Source organism: Erythrolamprus reginae, chromosome 1, assembly GCF_031021105.1.
Source record: "Erythrolamprus reginae isolate rEryReg1 chromosome 1, rEryReg1.hap1, whole genome shotgun sequence".
In the NCBI taxonomy this organism is placed as follows: domain Eukaryota; kingdom Metazoa; phylum Chordata; class Lepidosauria; order Squamata; family Dipsadidae; genus Erythrolamprus; species Erythrolamprus reginae.
The window spans coordinates 154,268,573-154,285,882 of NC_091950.1; the positions used below are offsets into that span (position 1 = coordinate 154,268,573).

A 17,310-nucleotide genomic window follows, 5' to 3' on the forward strand; every position below is an offset into this window, starting at 1 on the left:
TGTAGAGGTGAATTATTATTATTATTATTATTATTATTATTATTATTATTATTATTATTATTATTATTATTTTCGGTCTACTAAAAAAAATCCACTAAGTGCAGCATCTAATTCAGCTAATTTGTGCTGAAAACAAAGAAATCCAGTGACAAATGTGGGACAGGCTTCGATGAAAAACTAAGCACAAATTACTACAAATAGTAATATACTACCCTTTACCCCCCACCCCACTAGTAAAATGCAGATCAAAGTGTAGGGGAAAAAATGAACAAGGCTTCTAAATATTTCATTAGATTGGTTTTTTTTTTTAAAAAAATGTCTAAATGAATTCTTAAACTCACCTTCAACTTCCTTTCAAGTTTCTTTAGGAAGATTTGTTTTAATACAAATTGAGCTACGTCCAAGCCATCCTGCTTAGAATTCTAGTGATCACATCTTCTGTTACTAGCTAAGAGAATATTCACTCTTGTTTATATTTAAATGTCTCTTGAAATTAATGAAAATTTGCACATCATGGGTGTTTTCTTTTTTTTCTTTTTTTGCAGCAGCAGCTATTTCTTTTCCTTGCTATGTGTGTAGATAAAATAAGGTACTTGCAGTCCCTCTACTTTCCTTAAGCTCTCAGAGTAGAGAGATACAGATGCTGCCTTATGTCAGGTTCTCCCTGTATGAGGTTTTGCATAGCCCACCTTCACCTTGATCCCCAAACATGGAAGGAGCAAATTTATCTACGTTTATACATATCCAGATATCCTGAACAATGTATACAGTTATACAGATCACAAGGTGGCAGTGAGTGACTGAATGAATGCATCCTTATTCATCAGTTAGAGGTACATTGGACAAATTCCAGTAAAGATAAAAAGTTCCTTCTGGTGGTCAATATAGTTGGCTAAAGTAAGTTATTTTAATCTATTTGTAGCATTCAGAAGACCAAATAGGGCGGCAAAAACCTAAAGTAATGTTTCCCATATTCTCTGCCTGGTGCTAGGTGGTACTATTGTCTGTTGGAATTTGGTAGTATGTTTTGCTTAGAAAACATAATCCTGATGTTTGAAAAGTTGTGATAGGGAAAAGAAAGGGAAGACGAGGAGGAGGAAGAGAAAGGGAAGAAGAGGAGGAGGTGGTGGAGGAGGAATTTAAATTATAAACTTGTACCTCTTATTATATTATACTTTGCTGATCAGATATCTCATTGCTGAATATTACAAATAGGCTGTCCCAACTTTGGGTGTAAAAATATGAGTTCATTTTAGCAAACAACATTTTTTAAAATGAAAGCACAGTCCTCTGTGCACTAGAGAACTACAATTAGTTCTAAGAGGAAAGCTTTGATTTCATTTTTGCATATATAACTAAAGAATAAAAAGGACATTGCATTGGCAGAAACTCCAGGCTTGTGCAAGCTTGTTTCTATAACCCTAAAACATGATTTCCTATTAATGGTCCTCTGACTAATTCTGCATTAATTCCATTTGTATGCAAATGGCAGCATAATTCAAGTAAAAAAAAGGTTTTATCCCTCTGCTATATTCTCAGGAACTACTGGCAAAAAAGGAAGAGGATTGTAATAATCTCTAAAAGCTATTACTTCCCCAGTGAGCGTTATGAACACACCTGCAGCAAAGAAAAAAGCTGATTCTTCCTAAATACTGAAAAGGTTGGGGTTTTTTTTATCCTATTCTCTATAAAAGTGGTGTCTTGAAGGTGACAAGAGCAGAACAGGGGCAGGAGCCATGCCAGGAGTCTTAACTGTTTATCTGCTATATTTATCGAAAAGATTGTGTTCATAATTTCCATATACTGTACATGAGCTTCTGTGGGCAAAGCTCTATGGGAAGGACTTCTGAAAAACCTCTAGGCATGGGAGGAATAGACAATGGGAGCTGCCTATCAAGGCCAAGAATATAGATCCAGTTAGAGTTGGGTATCATCTATCCAGGGGCGTCAAACTCACGAATCCCAGTGACCAGTTAGATCCCACAGAGTGGGTCTTCTCCGGGTCCCGTCAACTAAACAATGTCATTTGGCGGGACCCAAGGGAAGAGCCTTCTCTGTGGCGGCCCCGGCCCCCCTGGAACCAACTCCCCCTGGAGATTAGAATAGCCCCCACCCTCCTTGCCTTTCATAAGCTCCTTAAAACCTACCTCTGCCGTCAGGCATGAGGGAACTGAGATATTCTTTCCCCTTAGGTATTTACAATTTATGCATGGTATGTTTGTATGTATGATTGGTTTTATAACAAGGGTTTTTAGTTGTTTTTAGTATTGGATTGTCACATGTTGTTTTTACCACTGTTGTTAGCCACCCCAAGTCCATGGAGAGGGGCGGCATACAAATCAAATAAATAAATAAGTAAGCAAGTAAGTAAGTAAGTAAGTACGTAAGTAAATATATATATATATATATATATATATATATATATATATATATATATATATATATATATATATATATATTTGCAAAAACACAAAGATTGGAACTCCAGCCTGATGATGGTGAATGTGATTTCACCGAAACGTCGCATAGACATGCAAAACATTACACAGGGCAAAACCCGAACTCAGAACAATCTACATATATATATATATATATATACTGTACATATATATATATATGTAGATTGTTCTGAGTTCGGGTTTTGCCCCGTGTATTGTTTTGAGTGTCTATGCGACGTTTCGGTGAAATCACATTCACCATCATCAGACTGAAGTTTTAACCTTCGTGGTGCTGTAAATATGGAATATTTAAATATCCATATTTACAGCAGCACGAAGCTTAAAACTTCAGCCTGATGATGGTGAATGTGATTTCACCGAAACGTCGCATAGACACTCAAAACATTACATGGGGCAAAACCCGAACTCAGAACAATCTACATACATATACCCATGAAAATCTACGAAAACAAATATATATATATATATATATATATATATATATATATATATATATATATATATATCATCATGGCGGCATCGCATGACATATGGTGACCTTTTCCCCCTTCACTAAACTGGGCATGGGCATGGCCAGCACCCTTGGGCCATGAGTTTGGTAGCCCTGGTCTATCCACTAACACTATCTTCCAGTGACAAACAACTATTGGCAGGCCTAAGTATTTCCAAATCTAGTAGGATTTTATCAATGACATGGCTGGATATCCCATGTCCAATTTTGAGGATGCACATAAATGGTGAGAAGGAATGAGGAGTTTGAATTTCTATTTTAGAAGGTCATTCATCAGCCTTGTTAACAAATGTGGACTTAACCAAAACTGGGACACGTAGAGAGACAAGCTCATATAACATAAGTGATATCTCATCCATTTCCTTCTTCCAAAATAATTTTCAGCCAAATTGTTTTTAAATGAGCTCCAGGTTGCCTTCTCTCCCTTAACTAGCAATAGCATTTAAACTTATATACCACTTCACAATGCTTTACAGCCTTCTCTAAGTGGTTTATAGAGTCAGCATATATTGCCCCCAACAATGTGGGTCCTCATTTTGGAAGGCTGGATGGAAGGCTGAGTCAACCTTGAGTCTGGTGAGATTCGATGTGCCAAACTGCTGGCAGCTGGTGATCAGCAGAAGTAGCATCCAGTATTGCACTCTACCCACTGCACCACTGTGGGTTTACAAGCTACAATGGGGGTCGGGGGCAGGTAATTAAAGCTCTCAATTACCTTAAAAGGGTCTTTAAGAATTATAGGAAGAGAATATCTGTAGCTCAGAGTTGAAATTTGGAGTCCTTGTTTGCTTGCAGATATTAGATATTAGATTATGAAATGTCTACGAGCAATCAACCAACACCAAGGACTGCACAAGAATTATTAAATAATGTAGGCTACTGATTTGAGTATTTGAAAACACTGTTCAAAAGTTTAGGAAATACTCGTCAGTATCAAAAATGTCACAACAGTTTTGCTGCAAAAATAATAACTGGTAGGCTCTTATGGAAACAAATCAACTAAAAAAAATCCTAAAATGACTTCAAGGAATCTTTTCACTTCTCTTGTGAAAAGAGCGTCCTCCCCTCTTCTATGTTTTGATATAGCAGTTTGTGGCCAGGGATGAGAGACGAGGTCTACTGAACATCTGTCTGTCAGGGCCATTTCATTATCGTGCTCCTGAATTTGTGGTGGTTATTCTTTTTAAACTGCATAACAGCTTGGATAGTTAAAAATAAAATATGGCAGTATTTTGGCATCCACTGTGTTCTCTTGGTTCGGCGTGGCACCGTCGCCGCCACTTAAAACTCAATCAATTCTACTGATCAGCAGAGCAGATGGTAGAACTGGCCCATAAGAATCTGTGCAAAGCAATTAGAAAAAGCAAGGAAAGGATTAATACAAGTGAATTAATTATCAGTGACATCCATCTAGCACTGTACACAGGAGTCGGCCTGTTTCTCAGATGCATGTTGATTGCTTTGATGACACTCTCTTCTTCCAGGGCCAGGGCCTCTGAGGTTTGACTGGGAAAGCGGAGTTTAATTACACGGGGAGGAAACCCCCACTGGGATTACCTATTTCAGATGAAGTCTTTAGAAAATGATTTGTTTGCTTAAACTTAGAAGGCTTGTGACAAATTTGGCTCCGAATGAGGTGAATACAAAGACTCTATCTTGAATGGATCTGCAGGCATTGTAGTTAGAGAGCAGCAAGGCAGAACCAGGCAGAGATACCCATTCATTATCATGATGATGAATTTAACCAATGGTGGGGAATAACTGGGATCAATAGAGGTATCATTAGAGCTGTATCAAGAATACTTTGATAGAGCTAGATAGCTACCTTTGCTCCAATTTATCTAAGGCATTGTTTTGGGGTTGTTGCTTTTTTCCTGTTGCTTGCTTTCAAACATCGGACCAGAATATCTCTGAGACCGCCTTCTGCCGCACAAATCCCAGCGACCGATTAGGTCCCACAGAGTTGGCTTTCTCCGGGTCCCGTCAACTAAACAATGTCGGTTGGCGGGCCCCAGGGGAAGAGCCTTCTCTGTGGCGGCACCGGCTCTCTGGAACCAACTCCCCCCGGAGATCAGAACTGCCCCTACTCTTCCTGCCTTCCGTAAACTCCTCAAAACCCACCTTTGCCATCAGGCATGGGGAAATTAAACATCTCCCCCTGGGCACGTTTAATTTATACATGGTATGCTTGTGTGTGTGTCTGTTAGCATATGGGGTTTTTTAAATCTTTAAATCTTTTAATTAATTGGATTATTATGATTTGTTTTCACTGTTGTGAGCCGCCCCGAGTCTTCGGAGAGGGGCGGCATACAAATCCAAATAATAAATAAATAAATAAATAAATAAATTAGAGACACTGATGGAAAGTTCCATTTTGGAGTGTTTATGGGGAAAGATTACTTCAGCTTCAACCACAATAACACATGAGCACACAACAGATACAAACTTTAAGTACACTGCTCTAAACTCAACTGCAGGAAATGCGAATTTAGTAACCAAGTAGTTGATGCATGGAACTCACTACCTGTAGTAGTATCATCACCTAATCCCAAAAACTTTACCCTTAGACTATCCACTGTTGACCATTCCCGATTCCTAAGAGGTCAGTAAGGGGCGTGCATAAGTGCACAAGTGTGTCTTCTGTCCCCTGTCCTAATGTTTCTCTCTTACTAGTAACATGTATACAGTGAAGGGCTACCAAAATGTTTACTGCCAGACTGTGGGCATGGCTTATGCAGGATGCCCTGCATTTTCCTTCAATATCTTTCAGTGCAAATTGGGTGTTCTGGGATGGAGCTCCATTTTTGCTACCCTATTGCGTTTCCTCCCATCCAGGCAGTAGCCCACCCCTGCATGTATATAAATATTGCTATATCTTGTATACTACCAATACGCACTTGATAAAACAAATGAATAAAATAAAATAAGTAAATAAGAATATCTCTCTCCCTCTCCCTCTCCCTCTCCCTCTCTCTCTCTCTCTCTCTCACACACACACACACACACACACAAACACACACACAGATGATTTAAGGGGGAGGAAGAATGATGAGAGGTCCTCTCACCTGAACCAATCAAGGAGACACAGTTGGCACAATCCAGAAAACATTTGCACACATTAAATCTTACTAATTTCAATGAGCCCTTAGTGTATTTGTCTGTACACCAGATTGTGGACATTATCTCTGAGGGAGGGAAAAAAAAGAATAATCAGGGAGTTTTAGTGTTCATTAACCTACTTTTTCCTCTACGCTGTATAATTTATAGACAATAGATAGACGCGGCGCTGGTTTCTCAGCTATGAGAAAATTGCTGACATAGAAATAAAGAAAATCAATAAACATTGTTTCACATATGTTCATTAGTAAACAGCTTTTCAGGTTTTACAAAACAAGGACAGAATCTGCTCACAAGGAGATAAATGTGCCCCAAAATAGAACAGTACATAGAAAAGAAGTCACACCGAATATTTTTATTTGATTCTTGCATTATTTGTAAGCATCTCAATGTAAACTGAAAGTGAGTGGGAGGCCATATAAAGCCTATTAAATAAATAAAATAAATAAAATAATTCCATAATTTTATTTTGGGAGCATTCCCAATGGTGAGCTTTGTCCAAAACCATGGTATGGCCACAGGTATCTCCTTTAGATCCTCTAGATATTTTGGATGATAATGATGGAAACTAGCCGTCTGCGAAGCAAAACTTCAGCTTGTGACACCATCATTATTTCCAGGTGTATTGTGCATTTTGAGAAATGAAAAAATGAAAAATAGATAACCTAGTGGATAAAATTGTTTCTGGATGGATGTACACACTTCCAAAGACAAAGCTAAGCAGAGTTTAACAGGAAGCACCTTGCAAGGAGATAAATGGATGCTTTATGACCAGTTACCATGACACCCTTCTTATAGTAAACATTTGCAAGCATATGCAAGGAATACTCTCATATCTGTGCCCCACCAACCCTGTCATGTTGCTCTAAGACAATATTTCAAGATCAGTTTGAGTTTCGCAACTGAACAAAGTATCCAAGCATCCAAACAAAGCTATTCCTTCAAAAGGGACTAAAGGGGAAGAAAGCCCCATGATATTAATACTGATAATGAGACAGGCTTGCCCATGTAAATAAATCTTTAGAAATCGGGAGGCAAATTACATTTCACGGCAAGGCTTCAGACCCAGCAAATATATAGGGAAGTGAATTAGCAAATGGGACAGGTAGGAAATTTTAACGACACTCCCTTGCCAGGGTTGCAGTTATAACTTTGATATTCTCTGTAACTATTTTAAATATAGATTCAAAACACTGATAAGCTCTGAGCATGGATCTTCTGCATTTTGTGAATCTTAACCATTATGCAGAAATATGTACTGTATGAGATAATTAAACTTCATTATAATTTCCTGTCCTGATTGCCTTTCATGTTATGCCTCTGGTAAAGATATTTGGCATGGATAACCACATAATATCGCCGGCCGACTCACCGGCTTCCCGGCGCTTTTGCTGGAGGGCCGGCAGACTCGGGCCCTCCCGATGGCGGCCGCCATCTTGTTTTCGGCCGAAATCTCGCGATGCGAGATTTCGGCCGAGAATGCCCTTCCCACGTGGCTGGGCATGACGTCAGGTCCGGGCGGGGCCTGCTGGCCCTATTTAAGGGACAGCAGGCCGGGAAGAGAGCCTTTTCGCCCGGACCTGGTGGCTTGTGCAGACACCCACCCGCCCTTCCCTATTTTGCAGTGTGCTTCGGGGTCGCCTGCGGGGGCCGAATGGGAATTTTTTGCAGCCTCGCCCATTAGGCCAGGCTGTTTTTTCGCCCATTCCACACTGGGGAGATGGATGTGCGGTTAGGGGGTGTTTGCATTTAATTAGGTTAATTGGCTTACCTCTGGTCATTGGGTAGGCAGGTTAGGGGCGGAAATCTGGGTGGTTTCAGCAACTGCGCGTTCTCCCTTGGGCATCTTTGGGGATGATTGACAGGTTCTCTCCAAGACCATGGTGGGTGCTACCTGCGCACTTGGGGGGAACCTGTCTTTGGGTCCCGCTATTGAAGTCCCAGGGTAGGGGTGAGCCGGCGGGACCCCCCTCATGCGAGTGTATGGCATGGTCTCAGGTGAGGGAGAGGTCCCTCACCTGGACCAGCATCGATTACGCCCATAGTTGCCCAGGAATGTTGACCTTTTACGTCATTTCCGCCCCGGAAGTGTTTGTTTGACCCTGCAGGTCCATTTGGTTCCGGGTCATAGTTAAGTATGTTGATTATGCAAATTTATGCTAATTTATGCTAATTTAATTAATAAATTATGCAAATTTATTATAATAAAAATGACCCAAGTTTAAATCCAGCTCTGGTGTCCGAGTCGTTACTCCGTCTCTTCAGCAATAGCTGCATCGTATGTAGTTGAGAAGAGCAAAACAGTTCTCTATGGCAATTTTGGATACCTTGATCCAGATTTACCTGTTATACCACTAATAAGGGTGAAAAATCGGGGTACCACACATTCTAATGAGCTGCTGCCTAGCTACCCGGATTATATTTTCACTATCCATCAAACAGATTTAAAGCTCATGGCATTGCTATCCGGCAGTCTCACTTTTTCTGTACATAAAGCAGTGTCAAAGTGTTCAACACTACAAATATTCTAAAAGAATTGCTAAAGGTTTCCTCAAGTTTTAGAATTCACTTTTCCAAATAGAAGAACTTTGTGGAGTGGAACAAAATGACTCCATACCTGTCACAATAAATGAAACAGTGGGAAAATAAAACTTTTCATTTCTTCTAGAGATATTGATTATTTTATTCGGTAAAATCATTTTCAACAAAATCCTATGGCAGAATATAAACATTGGATATTTACTGGCAAAACTGGGTTTCTGTTTTGAAATAAAAATGTACATAGACTTGAATGCTTATGTATACATGCACAGAGAGATAATAACTTGTCTAGGTTTATTTACTTGGTTACCCTATCTTGTGTTCATAGAAATTCTACTATCTCATAAGAATTTAAAAAGGCACTGCCTTGGGTTGGGTTGGGTTTTTGTTGTTGTTGTTGTTGCTATTTTGTTACGATATCAAAATACTTATTTACATTGTCCTTCGTTACTATTTATTATTTTAGACTCTTGTTCTGAGGATGACCCAACAAACTCTGATGTACAATCTAAGAAAATGAAGTATTTTTTTAAAAAAGGAACTAAATGGATTCTGTTTAGAATGTGGATACCACAGTCTTATGAGGTAGTATAAATGTTATGTTTTACTGCAATAAGCTGCTATTCTTTAAGTGTCAGAGAGAACATAGAGGGCAGTAAGTAACAGTACACTAGCAGATGAGGGACAGAGAAAGATAGCAAATATTGGGATCTTGATCAATCACCTGCCAAACTCCATCATTTATTTCAAATTTAAACAAATGAAATCCAATATTTTCTTTTGAACACTTCTTCTGCATTTTAACATTGCTACTAGATCAAGTGAATTAGCTACAGTTTTGTTTTGTTTTGCTTTGTTTTAAAAAAGATTAGCAGATGTACTATTTGCCCAGGCACTATTTGCACGGATAACATTTGGAAGCAAGATGTACTCCATAACAAAATATTCCCTACTTAGAAAAGTTGCTGCTGTTATTTTGATAGTGACAAGTAGTCCAATGGCTTTTAAGATAATAAATGTATTGCCTCCTACTCTTAAAGATATATCAGAACCTGAAAGAGCAATGCATATATAAGAATGCATTTAAGAAACATATTAAAGAACATCACAAAAACTTCCTTATTCCAGTTCAAGTGAAATAATCATTAGAGCTTTAAAAGTAAGTAGTAGTGATAGCAAATAACAATAACAGAAGTAGAACAACTCTGGGAAAAGAAAGCAAAGATAGTTCCAATAGTGATAGGCAACTTGGGTGCAATCTCAAAACAACTGGAGCATCACTTGAACACCATCAGCATTGACAAAATCATCACCAGTCAATTGCAGAAGAAAGTTTTACTCAGATCAGCTTACAACCTTGTTAACATCATCAAACACCAACATCTGCATTTACCAGGTTCTTGGGAATGACTCAGTAGGTAAGGAAAAATGCCATATCCAGTATAATCATCTGTCTGACTATGCACTGAACAATAATAATAATAAAAGTAAAAATATCGGCTCTGGTCTGCTTATTATCACTTCAGTTGCATTTTCCTTAGCTGATCTTTTATTACGTCTACTTGACTCTTTTCATCAAATGAAAATACATTCACAAACCAAGTCCCTTTCTCTATGCTCCGAGGACAACAAAATTTAGTAAGAAAGTGTGGGGGCGAGAGTAGAAAAAGTCTATGGTTTTATCTGTAGCAACTGGTCTCTCTACTTTCATGGTTGGTATTCCAAACAACGTCCTTCTCCAAGTTTACTCCCTCTTCACAGTGACTACAGTATAACATCGATAAAACAGGTCACAAAATTATTGCAGCATGATAAATTATTACATGTTGTGGTAATCATTATAGGCTGGATGGTGGTTTCCCCCCACCCACTAAATTTCAATTTCAGTGTTTCTATATAATATTGTTAAAGACGTATTAATCATTATATTGAAAAGACTGCCGCTATGTGGGTTGCTCCAACTGCATACATAGAGTAGGACAAAGTGGATTTAGCATCCTTCTATCACACAACAAAGGATGTTGACTGAGTGAGCATCCAAGGGCATATCAGGAGCATTGCCTCCAATCCTATGGTAGTGTGCTGAAAATTTGAAATCAGCAACACAACTTCTAGTTGTGCCGTTCAGTCCAAGTGCATCTTGTTACTTATATCCTAAGATTTTTTATTAATATTGCTTCTTCATTGCTTATTTGACCCCTATGACAATCATTAAGTGTTGTACCACATGATTCTTGACAAATGTGTATTTTATTTTATGTACGCTGAGAGCATATGCACCAAGACAAATTCCTTGTGTGTCCAATCACACTTGGCCAATAAATTCTATTCTATTCTATTCTATTCTATCTACCAACATATTGCTTCTGCTGTTTTACCATATCTCAGAAGCAGATATTTTACCCTTCCCTTTGCAATTATTTCATCACGGAATTAGTAATGAATGCTTTATTTGGATGTGTATATGGACAAACTTGCTACAAATTGCATCTTCCCAAATTAGTAATAAAAACTAGTAAAAACAAAAGTACTAAAATAAATATAAGAAAGCTTCTAGAAACCCCAAGGTTAAGCAGAAAGTTCTTCTTACAAGCAAACAAGGATATCACTATTAAAATCATACCCATTACAAACATGATAAAATAGAAATACACACTAATGATTGCTATATCTATTTCCCAGCAATTAGAATCCTGGGGAGAAATCTCATTACTATTGTAGTAATCTAATAAAGGGTTTTGATGGAGCAAGACTGAAATATTTCTGGAAATACATTAGGAAAAGTAATTTTTGTAACACTGTCCACTGACCGCCCAGATAGCCCATTGTTGAAATAGCTCAGGAAATGTTATAATCAAGTTATATGCTGATCAAGCAGATAGAAAGCGGCAGAATCTCTTTTTAATGCAGTGTACCAAGAATCAAAGAAATGAAAGATAGGATATAATCTAACACATGGTAAGGAAATAAATAGCTCTCTCTTTCACACACACACACACACACACACACACACACACACACACACACACACACATAGGAACCTACACACAGACACAGATCAAATTATTCATTTCCAGGATAGAGTTAAGCAAGCACTAAAGATGAGAAGTAAAAGTATTAGGAGGAGGAAGTTAAAAACACACATGCACACATTCGTTGTTTAAAACAACACTATTCATTATTCTTCCTCACAAACTATCCTTGCTTCTATGACATACATACTAATTCAAACACTGATATTTTGTTGTTTTGTACTTTCAGGACAGATCTTATTTTAAATGTGGTCAAGGTTAGTTTGTACAAAAATAGATGAGATCAAGAAAAATCTGCTCTATTGGGAACTGCATAAAGGCGATTTCTTATTCAGCTGGCAGATCAGATACCAAACATTTTCCACAGAATCCTATGATCTGGATTGACATGGGGCTAATCTATTAAAGTCTTGAAAAGTACACCTTCGCTCAGAGGTTAAATCTAAGTGACCTTTCTCTGATCCCTTTCAGAACTCCGATTCTTCTTTTCCGAAACTGCCAAGAGCTCAATTTTCCCAACAACAGAGTTTGACTTTTAATCATTACAATTTATTTTTGGCTAAACCAAGATTTTCGCTGTGTATTTCAATTGACAACTTATATGACAGGCAAAAAGGTAAACTGACTACCAAAGCTAGGCTTTGGGTATGGATTGTATTAAATATTGGCGGAATTGTGAAAAGCACTGATTTTTCTCTTGGATGTTTGTGGGAACCACTGAGATAATGGGTGGCTCTGTTAAAACAATTACTAAAGTGCAGCTGAAGACATTACAAATTTGCACAGCACAGATGCCTTATATTTATTTATTATTTATTATTTAGATTTGTATGCCGCCCCTCTCCGCAGACTCTTACTGCTGTTGATGATTTTAATATGCAGAGTTAACTCACAGGTCCTCAAGCTTGGTACCTTCCTTTATGTTATCATTTCAAATAATCAAGTCATCAATAATAAAATTGATTATTCTGAGGCTGGCTATTAAATAAATATGCAGGAATCAATCTTAAATTTACCTAGATAGTCATTCCAAAAGAGAATTTGGCATGCTTTCTGAAACATCACTAATAAAATGGAAGCATTCTAGTCCTTGGATAACTTTTGCCTACCCTCTAATGAAACAATTACAAATGAAGAGAATGAATTAAAAGATTACAAGGAATGATCTGGTATTTCAATGAGCGAAAAGTATCCTTGTCTATACAGAGAAATTATTATTTCAGTTTTCAGTTTTGACCAACATCCGGTTGAAGTGAATGGAAAAAAGTTTCATAATAGCTGAAACAATGGTTTTGCTTATTATTGCCCCAAACCATTCAAAAGAACGGAAAAATGTATGGAAAACAGTAACAGTGGCTGTTTTATGGAATAACTTTCCCAAAGGCTCCTGAGGGAAAGCAGCCTGCTAAATTCATTGCTTAATGAATGCATAAGAATTGTATCTAGTACAATAAAAGAATTGATCACTATGCTTAACAAAGATAAAATCCCAAATATTTAGGGAGCGGTTTCGGTGTTCAGCGGAAATGTTTACTAGTATGGGGAAATTAAAGTGTCACCCAAGAAATAGTAAAGCTCATTAACTCAGAGTTTTCTTTTAAACCGATATTCGAATTAACTTTATTACAAACTGGGTAATAGTAAGACTTGGTGGTTAAATAGCTTCACACTTAGTATTCCAGAATGTTCTTAAACCATATTAGCCATTATCCCAGGTAGAAAGAAGTTTTACTGCCTGCTTACTATTTTTATTCATTAAAATCCAACCTGAAGGCACACCCACAAGAGAGTCATTCATGAAGCTTATTGCATTCCTTTTTATTCAGAGTAGTCCATTGCTTCAACTGGGTAGATATCCGAAATATATTTCTTTTAGCACCCCTCCCCCCAATTTCAAGGAAGGGAATCAAAATGGTAAGAGTGACCTCTAGCGTTCAAAAAGCTATTAGGAACTCAAGAAACAACTCATTCCTTTCCATCAAGGCATGAAGAATATAAATCATTTGTTCCAAATATATTTTCCTTGTGCTTAATGGCACTCGGTGAATAAAACACAGGGAAGGCATTGGTTAAAATGTGTCCTACCAACTGGCCCCATTCTTAAACATTTGCCCATATGCTCTAATCTACATAAATTTGTGAACGGGATTAAAATCTTGCATGACTTCAGTGAACAGTTATGTTCTCAGTCACTTCTGCTAAGCACTGTTACTGACACATTGCAATGCATCTCATGTGGTGTTATTTTATCCATGTCATCTTCCAAAGCAACATATCAACAGTGCATAATTCTCCAATCCAGCCATTCTGAGGCAAGAGAACCCAATAAACTCAATGGGACTTACTTTCTGACTCAGCATATTGGAGACCATTCTTTAGGAGCAGTCCCTGCCCTTAGCTACGTTCAAGGGTCACCCGGTAAGAAGGGACTCCAACCCTGGAGGGAAATAATTATCTGAAACTGTGTAAACTCTGTCCCTCTCAGTGGCATTGGCAATCTACACCCAAAAATGCTTTGTCACAACACCTGACTAGTGATATCTAACCAAACCCATCAAATAGTAATAATGCAAGGAGCAGTTCAGATGAGGATGGAGGGATTTCTTTACAAATGAAAAATCAGAATAGTCCAAGCCATGCATGTGACATGGAAGTAACAAGGAACCCATGAGTGACTAGTAGTTTTAAAATGATATCAGTGCTTTTTCTTATTCTTTTTTTTTTAAAGAACTACACCAAACTATTCATACATTCTTTAATAATCACACGTGCTTTCAAGCCTCAATGTGATGCCTCTTCAACATTGAGAGGGAGGTTTAGTCTTCCCCAAACTGGTGTCTCCAACTACTTGTAAGCCAGTCAGACATTGAACATGCTGTCCAAGGAAGGTGGGAGTCACAAACTAATATGTTTGAAGACCATCATGTTGTGGAAGGCTGTTGTGTTTAACCATGGCTTGGGGAAACCCATCAGGTTAATCCTGAAACAGAAGCGCAGATACTGATCCTGTCTAAAAGAGACAAACCAGAATTACACGGGGCAACTGGAAGAGAGCAGAAGAGACACCACTACTCCGCGATGAGCAAAATAACAAAGATATTAGTCCGTTTGGAAAAGGGTGTGTGTGTGTGTGTGTGTTGAATTTGAAACCTTTAAGACAGCAGTAGGAGCCATCCTCACTCTGCAAGGGAGAGGAGACTGAAGGCATTTCCACGTTACCATCAGCAACACGGAAAACGTAGCCTTTAACGCAAGAATACAAATCACCAGTCATTCATTCGAAGAGACCCAGAGGAAGCCAACTTCCCTTCCGACCAGATTAAGGCAGAGAATTGTCGCACAGGGGAGCAAAAGGATGCTGAGATTTCCGCAACTTCGGTTTGCTTTTTGTGATTTTTTTTAAGGGTGGTAACCCGGTCCACACCTTCCTTCCCTTCTTCTCTGGCACGAAAAGTGTGGAGAAAAAAGAGCGAGAGCCGATTTGCAGCGAAGGCTTTAAGCTAACTTCACCCGGGACCCCAAACCGCTGGATCCGTCGGCCCCGTCCTTGGTTCCAGCTAAAACCCCTGTTACCCAACCCAGAACAGATCTCGCCGGAAATCGCAGGGAGAAAGTCCGGGATACTTACAGATGGAAGCCGCGAAGCCGAAACGCCAGCCGCTGAGCAGCAGCAGCAAAGTCACCGCGCTGAAGAGTTGAGCCCCGGGCTCCATTGCCCCGGGCTGCCCTTGCCTCCTTTAATCTCCAATTTTTAAACCGCGGTTCCTCCGCCTTCGTTTCCCTGCCTTGGCTCAATATACTCCATCCGACATCCGAGAGCCTGTTGGAAAGACAAGAGGCGAGGCGGCGAGAGGGAGAGAAGGCGCCTCTCTCGCCCAAGCCTCTTCCAAAAGAGCTCTTTAAAGCGCCAAAGGGCCAGCCGGTTCGCCAATCCACCTCCTTTTGGAGCTGCTTTTGGAATTCAGCAAGACTGGAAGCCTGAGAACTCCTTATAGGCGCAAAGGAGCCCTTCCCGCTACCTCCGCCTCCTGCTCAGCCTCCTCCCCGTCCCTCCTCCTCCTCCTCCCGCGCCGGCGAGAGGGAGGATCCTTTCTCAGCACTGCTAAGCAAGCCCAGGCAATCGGCTCCGGAGTTACCGGGGAAGTTGGCCGCGCGGAGCATCTCTTTCTGCGCTGCGCTCTTTCCGATGGTGCCCGCAGAGAGGGGATGGGGGAAAGAGACAGACAGACAGACAGACAGACAGACAGACAGACAGACAGACACACACACACACACACACACACACACACACACACCACACACAGAGAAAGAGAGGGGGGGAGATAGATGATTTAAGGGAGAGATTGACCCCTCGAAATGGGGAAGGAAACGCCACCTTGGAAAATCAAAGAAAAGGGAGTTCTGAGACCATCCGCGCGACAGGATATAAGGGGGGGGGGGGTACTCTTCTGGACCCGAAACGAGGGAGCAATTGAAGCAGGGTTGGGGACCAAGGTGGCGCGGATGGAATATGAGCTTTGGGAGGCAGGTGCGTCAAGGAGGAGAGGGTTCAATCGTCTTCCTCGGGTCCCCCTCGAGAGGAAGAGTCAGGGGGAACGGAGGGATGAAGGGGGCCTAAGGGAAGGGGAGGGGGTTTCTCCAGGTGAGATTAACGCCCCTTCTCTGCCAAGGCAGGGGCCAAGCAACACCTGCCCTTGAACGTGTGAAATGCACCCTAAGCCAGACATATGGGATCTACAAAGATCAGATCCTGGCTTGGAAACTGGGGGGATGGGTTTTACGTGGCGGTCGGCGGCAGCCTTACCTTTCCATTCGACAGACAGACGGTTTCGTTTGTTAGTCTCAGCTGCCCACATTATCAAAGTGACGATGTTTTATAAGGCGGGGGGGTGGGGGACGACAACGGGACGAGGAAGTGTCAGCCTGACACCTCCTCTCTACCAATGGTGCAAAATGAAGAATGTTGTTTCTGCCTTGTTACGCTCGTTAAACTCTCCATCGCCGCTACCGCACTGCTGCTGCTGTCTTTTTCCAGAACCTTAGCTTCATAATTCCCAAGTCTTCGTTTTGTTGCTTTGCTTCGCCTTTGGCTCACGTCGATATCTGGCAGTATCAAAGGCAGATTTTTTTTTTAAAATGTATCAGGATTCCCAACTTTAATTCTCTAGGAGAGAGTTTGTTCCAGCGCGTTAATATCTTTGTCGTGAGTCATTAATATCTTTGTCGTGATAATAAATATATTAAGAGAGCGGTCAGAAATGATTAGAAGGTTTTTAGATCTCTGCATCCACGGACTTAAGATGGTTCATGGAGAGTGAAATTTGCATGTTCAAAAATTGTTCACATGAGTGTGGTACCAGAGAGGGAAGAAGCCCTTGGACTGTTTCTGGAAACCTCCTGGGTAGTAGGCAAAGTTTGCTCTTGTGTAAGGTTGATTGGATTTGCGCTGTAAAAAGCTGGGTGAGCAATAGATGGTAGCAAAGAGAATCAGAAAACACCTTTGCTGTCATCTATTGGTCAACTGGAATTTTGCAATACAGATCTGGTTGCTCTAGATTTGGATGTTTGGAGTATAAAAATAAGTCCTGGAATGGGAATCTGAGTTTTTAAGAGACTAGCTAAAGATAAAACAATGGATAGGAAATATGGT

The 17,310-nt window shown here is 40.0% G+C and overlaps 1 protein-coding gene across 1 annotated transcript in view; it reads right to left on the bottom strand.

The window, feature by feature from the left end:
* The window catches only part of CNTNAP5 (contactin associated protein family member 5), a 485,513-nt gene extending 470,140 nt beyond the window's left edge, over positions 1-15,373 (bottom strand). Inside the window, exon 1 of the mRNA XM_070729992.1 lies at positions 15,289-15,373. Within this exon, the coding sequence (XP_070586093.1) occupies positions 15,289-15,373 (85 nt within the window). The remainder of the gene's footprint in view (positions 1-15,288) is intronic.
* Positions 15,374-17,310: the final 1,937 nt, after the last annotated feature.